The sequence below is a fragment of the Helicoverpa armigera genome, chromosome 12 (genome assembly GCF_030705265.1).
Source record: "Helicoverpa armigera isolate CAAS_96S chromosome 12, ASM3070526v1, whole genome shotgun sequence".
NCBI lineage: Eukaryota > Metazoa > Arthropoda > Insecta > Lepidoptera > Noctuidae > Helicoverpa > Helicoverpa armigera.
The window spans coordinates 3,522,000-3,529,033 of record NC_087131.1 but is presented as its reverse complement, the minus strand read 5'-3'; the positions used below and the strand labels follow the sequence as shown (position 1 = coordinate 3,529,033).

At 34.6% G+C, this 7,034-nt stretch overlaps 1 protein-coding gene across 1 annotated transcript; it reads left to right on the top strand.

Annotated features, from left to right (window-relative positions):
* The first annotated feature begins 1,557 nt into the window (after positions 1-1,557).
* Positions 1,558-4,523, top strand: LOC110374790 (uncharacterized). Its single transcript, XM_064037346.1, has 8 exons — positions 1,558-1,703; positions 1,939-2,190; positions 2,358-2,626; positions 2,781-2,967; positions 3,533-3,632; positions 3,738-3,842; positions 4,151-4,306; positions 4,378-4,523. The coding sequence occupies exons 1-8, from the start codon at positions 1,558-1,560 to the stop codon at positions 4,429-4,431; spliced, it is 1,269 nt and encodes a 422-aa protein (XP_063893416.1). The 3' UTR covers positions 4,432-4,523.
* Positions 4,524-7,034: the final 2,511 nt, after the last annotated feature.

Here is a 7,034-nt window from a genome sequence, read left to right as displayed (position 1 = left end):
ATACTGTAAATAGCTCATTCCGTTCAGCCAGTTCAGCGTATTTTGACTCTAATCCAAGACCAAAAAGTTCCGTCTATATGTTATCCTGCCCTAAAAGGCTGAAAATAAAAGTCATTTAAAAAATGTTTCCCTAAAAGTTGAGGTTGTTTTGAAATTACATACGGAGGGATTAAACTTGAAGTCACATAAATTCAAATTAAATCAATCGTTGCGTGTAATGTAAGGGGCTACAAATGTGCCACAATTTTAAATGTCTGTTTTTCTTCTCGTATTCAGCTTATTTGCTTAAACTGAAAACAAGCATTTGTAAATGTTTTAAGGTACTTTTTAATGCTTTATGCTGTTTAGGTTTGTTTCTGGGTTTTGGGAAGTTTTTGTGTATTTACACCTGAAGTATGTATATATTGTTATTCTGGAAATTAGGTTAAGGTAATACTGTAGACTAGATATTGTTTTTATGTGAAATATCATTTTAAGCTGTTTTTATGGACAGACTCATGTATTATTTTCCTAGAAGCTTTTCCGTGAAATTCCCGGTAAAAATATAGTCCTTCCATCAACTTCAGTACCTAAGTGCTTTAAAAACGACAAACAAGCTCACTTTGTTTTTTAGATACAAGCGAGCGACATAAAATGTAGGAGAGTGTGAGATAACCGTATTAGGCAATAATAAAACGCGACGCATATGTTGTAAACAACTTTCATGTTTTGCATTTTTAACTATGATACACATGTACCCAGAATTCATAGATATGGAGATGGAGATGATATTCTATATAATGGTGTGGTGTGGATAGGAACATAGGTAAGTAACAATTTAGAGCACCGATTTCAGGTTACGACTGTTACGAGTAGAGTTTCTTAGTACAAAGTAAACATGAAAAATAAATATGCATATTCTGTGGATACCTAATAAACATGAAAAATAAATATGCATATTCTGTGGATACCTAATAAAAAAATAGCACTTTATTTAATAAACCTCCTTTAATATTGATTAGACTTCATGCAAGCCAATTTGTTGGTTTGAGCTAGCTTATCCTTGAAACTGCGCAAAACTGATTTTTCATGCGACATTGCCCCTAGCGCGGAACAGCCAATAAGCTGTTATTTGGCTTCGAAATTACTAATATGCAAATAAATGATAAATGATAAATGATAAATGATAATAAGAAAGAAGGTAACATAATAAAAGACAAGACATTTGTGAGTTAAGTGAGCTATCATCGCATGTCTTATTCCGTGTCATATTTTTCTATGTCTAACTAAACTTCAATAGTTATAGAAAGTGAACAGACAACAGACAATAAGTACAGAAGTTTAAACTTCCCCTTCTTTTCCCACAGTTTTAATGAGTACCAAAACATGTACTGTTAGGTCCGATCAATCTCATAAGACTGATTTTCATGGAATGTGTGAAGGTTAGACACTCCTTCCACAATTAAATAGCAATAAAAATGGTATCACTAATACGACACAGAACGTCGCAATAATTTCATAGTTATATCTTTCCGCTACAAGTCATTGGATCAAGGGGCTTATACCAGAGCGGTCATCATGTGGAAAAAATTCAAAGCATTTTACAACAAAGAAAATTACGACTTTACTAAAGGGTACATCGATGGATATGAGTTCCATAAGACATTCTATCAAATAATGGTCGCCTTCAAGGTTGCTGATTTAAGTAACCCGAATCCGCCATCGTAAGTAAATGCCGTTAGTTCTTAACCTTTAATCGATTAGTTATGAAAGTCCAAAGAAGCTGCAAATAGAATCTCCATGCTATTGTTAAATTTCGGTGATATCACCAAACTTTAGAGCACCTAAAATTGTTCAGGATATGACAAGATCACTCGCTGTAATGACAAAATCATCAGACATAGAACATTCCTTATACATTATTCTAAATATCATGACCATCATTACGTTACATTCCAGATATTTCAATCAAAATTTGGTAATCTTCATATCTGGCTTCACTGCAATAACGTTCACTTGTACCTCTATAGTCCATGGATTCGAGAGTTTTGATATACCTCTCATAACAGAAGCAGGAACATACACTATTGTTCTCTTCTACGAGTTGCTTATAGTTTCTTGTACATGGAGATATTTGCCGCAGTTTCATCACCTTCTACGAGCTATTAAGGACGACTTTCATTATATTTGTACGACAGGAGAGAAATACAGGTTCGTTAACGAGTATATTTCTATTGCATTATTATTTTTAATATATAAATTTTACAAGGACTGTTATTTTTTTTTTCACTGAGTTCATAAAAATTGGTTCTTAGTTTAACCTGTGTGACGTATGTAAGTTTGTGCGCGAGTATCTCACGTCTGGTTTTTTTTTTCAGAGTGCAGTACTTTCAGACTCAGTTAAAAACTTGGAAGATCTGCATAATCATGTCGATATTCACCGTGGCCATTCCTGCGGGGATGATTACATTTGCTACTCTATCACTGGTGTATTTCCTAGTTACCTACGACCCTGAGGTCGGGGGCAGTCGACCACTTTTGTTTCCGTTCTGGATGCCTAACGTAGACTTTGGCGCGTCACCAGTTTATGAAATGGCATTTATGTTCGCGAATGTAAATGTTATCATCTACGCTTATAATTATATCTGTAAGTCTGCCTACTTTTTTCTTGCGTTTTCATAATTGTGATTGCATAGCGAGAAGGCTAAGAAAATCTTTGCGCCTTATTCATTGATAATGGAATTCATTGATTATTTTTTATTATTTGACATTTTGTTTTCTTTGCTACTGTTATATTTCAGTTATGATACAAACCCAAATAGTGTGGATAAGGCAAATAACTTCAAAAGTGGATATCGTGAATTGGAGTATCCAAGACTTGCTCGTTGACATACGACCAGCCACTTCTGAAGAGGAATCAATGTATTACAATTATTTAATACAGACCCGTATGAGGGATATTGTTATACACAACCAGGCTATGTACAGGTATCATCAGTTTCAAAACTTTCATAGGCTCAGGAACTACTGAATCGATTAATTCTTTCTTTTGAAATTTTCACTATCTTTCTAAACGTGGATTATGTTTTATCCGTATACGGGAAGAAGTTTCCACGGGACGCGGATGAAACCACTTGGAACAGCTAGTAAATAAAAAAAACACACTTACTGCGAGGCACTTTACTATTAGTGCATAAATATATTTGTTAATGCATAAACATAGTCACGTCACTATGCCTAGAAATGTGGCTGCTAATTCAATTAATGTCCTTCGGCCAGTAATTAGGCCATGTCCACTGGACATTTACGGCCACTCATGCTATGGTATGGACCAATTAATTATTGCTTTCTCCAAGTTATTATTGGAATTCGAATATTGGGAACATTGGGGCCAGCCACATACGTACCTAGGTATATTTATTGCAATATTTTGAATGCTCTAGCAAAAAGTATTGTTTAGTAAAAAGGGTGATCGAAGAAGTTTTGAATCCTTTATAGCTGGCTGGAGAATGGTTATTAATATTATACTTGTTCCTTTTTCAAATGATTATAGACTAATGGAAGATTACGCAATTGTGTACAAGAAGTTATTGATGTTCGAACAAAAATGCTGCGGTCCTGTCGTTTGTTTAACTTCTTATTGTCTTGCATCGGTAATTATTTATTTATTTTATTAAAAAAATTTCGAATATTATAATGATTGTGAGTATTTCAGAAATGACGAATAACAATAAATGATGGTTAAGATGTTTTTTCAGAAATTTGACGAAGGAGAGTTTCAAGCTATTCTGTTATTGCTCTGCATTGCTACTATTGTTTTGCATTTTATACCGAGCTATTTATGCACTTTCCTTGCTTTTAAGGTACGTGAAACTAACTTTGATATTTTCAATATCGTATACAAACTATTTTTTTAAACAAATACATAAGTTAAAATCTAATAAAACGGTTTGTTGCGAAAAACCTCAAAAATTAATCAATTCAATTCATCAGTCAATTTTGACAGATCTATTACTTGCTGATTGCTGTTGTAACAAGAAGTAACTAAGCTACGTAACTTATTATCTAGGTGCGGGAAGTAGTTTTCTTTTTACTCACCAAGCTCAAAATAAAGATTGACCTATATTCCACCAAACAATAATTTACACGTACCCTCAATTTACATTTTCAGGTAAGTTCTGTATGTGACGCGTGTTGGAGCATTCCTTTCTGGAATGCAGGCCCCGTGATACGTACCTACATGGTCCTTATAATGCAACGCTCGCTACGACCCTTGCCGCTCCAGGCTGCCGGCTTTGAAGACATCTCTATTGAAACATTCTCCAAAGTAAGTTAAATAAATAAAATAAGTAAGGAAATAACTTAGAGTGGAACTTAACAAATTATTTTAATTTTCAGAAAATGACAAATGCTTACTCAATGTTCAATATGCTGAGACAAACTAATCTCTAATAAGCTGGAACTTAATTAACAAGCCACCACTGTCTTTATTAATCCGCTAAGATGCACAGAACAAGATGATTTAATTAAACGATTCTATGATCCTTATTAGTTTTATTATAGCACTCGTTTCCTATTTAATCTCCCTGAACGGGCCATTTAGTACCAATGAATTCGGAACGATGGAATTCTTGTCACGTAAAGTTGGCGCCCAACGTGGGACAAACAAACACATCGATATTTCACCTGGTAGTAATATTATTTACCTTTTCTGTTGTTTTGTGCTATTTTTAAGCAAAATGTAAGCAGTACATAAAAGGAAATCTGACATTTTGAAAAAAAATCGTATGGAATTTCCGATTGCCAACAAACGAGTTCATGGAGGAACAAAGCGTTAAGCTGAACTTATGCAATACTTCCATAGAACACTTAATCACAATCACGAGAAGGAATCAAACGCCCATAAAGTTAGACAGACACTATAGGGCACTTTCACAGCGCAATATCCAATACAACACGTAAATTATTACACTCCACCGGACACTGAAAATAGACAAGAAGGAAAGAGGCGAGCTTTATCCAATAATAATTCTCACTTGAAACGCTCTATTTGCTCGCCGTCGCACGATCTGATATTGAATATGGATAAAGTGAATTATATTCCAAACGGCGAGCGTCGACTCGCAGAGTTTCAGATAAGCGGATTACTTACAAGTTATAATTGGTTCTCGCTATTCGAGTGACTAAGAGAAAAACCCGGAGTCATTTCAAGCACCTCTTAAGTTCTTAGATAAAGGCAGCAATTTCTTTTTTCCCCTTTTTTAATTCGTTATCTGTGGTGAACGCAGTTTTGCGCAGTTTAAAATTTATAGCAGTCATAATAGAGATTAACGAAACAATTCGTGGATTTCATACTACTGCGTTTTTCGGAGCAGACTATTGCAATGACTAAGACAGAAGTTTTGTTAAATTCTACCTAGTAGACAGACAAGTTCAAACTACAAACTAGGATTATATGTATGTGCCTTCACACTAATTTGCACTTCAACTACACTCCCAAAACAGCAACAACAAAACAAGCAAACATCACCACAGATTTACAGTCACATGAAGCTTTTACCCACCCAGAGTTAAACTCCAAATCTCATTGCTCCACAACTGTATTCCTAGATTCAATTCATTCGTACGTTGCATCCATTAACAATATTTCCATCCAGTATGTAAAAAAATGGTCACATCGAATGAGCACAGTTAGAGGACTGACCATGTTTGTAGCTAACGCAATTACCAGTGCCGACAGCGTCCTGCAATCTGAAGCCGATTCAATTAACAGCGGCTTTTAAGTTCATCCATTGTACGTATGTCTACTGTTCGGAGTGTATGTATGAATCATGTTTATCGTTTATTGAGTACGATATTTTTTCGTGTTTGGCCTATTTCGTTTAAGGACTCTGACTGTGGTTCGTTTTTGTGTATAACCTCATTGGAATTAGGGGAGTTTTCGGACATACAGGTATCGACTATTTGGTATAACTCTTGAAATTTCCTTAACTTGTACAGTTTTGTAACAATAACGACCAAAACCATTTCTTCGAATACTAACCACCAGAGAACAATCACTATACAGCAAAACCGAGGTCCACTTAAAAAAAAATAGAATAAAACCTGCATGGAGTCTGGCCCAGGGTATGGTGTTGCCAATATTTGATTGTTTCCGCGCTCCACCGGTGCGAGGCTCACGCGTCATTCATGTATGGCCGTGCTATGTACTCAACCCAGTTTGAACCACGTGTTAACTTTTGCTATGCAAAAACGATTTTTACACTCAACTTGCTGCACAAACTATGTTGTTTTTATAGTAATTTTAATTTTGAATATGTTAATTAAATCTCCTTGTGGCATTATTTTTACTATCCCGGTTTTCAAGCTAAACTTTAGTTTCTAATTTTTTGTTTGAATTGTAATAAATCTTGTTTGTGTTCTAGATTGATTCTATAACTATGTTATTCTCTGAAGCTTAAAATAGCTCCTTGATTACCTACTAGGATTTAAGTAAATGTTTTACTTACGGTTTTTGTATGAGACATTGGATCTGCAGACTATTACATTATTAAATCATATTTCAGCGACTGCAAAAAAAAATGTTTAAATTCCACTCCTGAAATAAGTAGGTGAATTAACCATTCATACTTACTTACTATGTTTATCAAAATCACTTCCAAGCTTGAAGAAAATTACCACCATTTCTTTGTTTATTTATATAAAGAGACTCGTTTTAAGTTAAAGCACAAATTTTCGTATAAATAATACATAATTTACTGAAGAAAATTCTAGACAAAGTTTTTTTCGCCGCCATTTTACGTGGCGGTTACAGTTGAGTGAAGACGCCAAATGAGCCAGTGGGGCACTAGTTATCAATTTGTGTGAAACTACCAAGAAACTTTGTTTTTCTGATAGCTAAATATATTTGAAATTCTTACCAGACAGCATTTACGTAAGTAGGTACATAGTTTATCTGTTACGATTAATTAACCGCCAAATTTGTTTTTTTTTTCAACGAGTTAATGGTATAGGGCCTTACTACAAAAACTTTAAACCCTGTTTTACACTTGTCT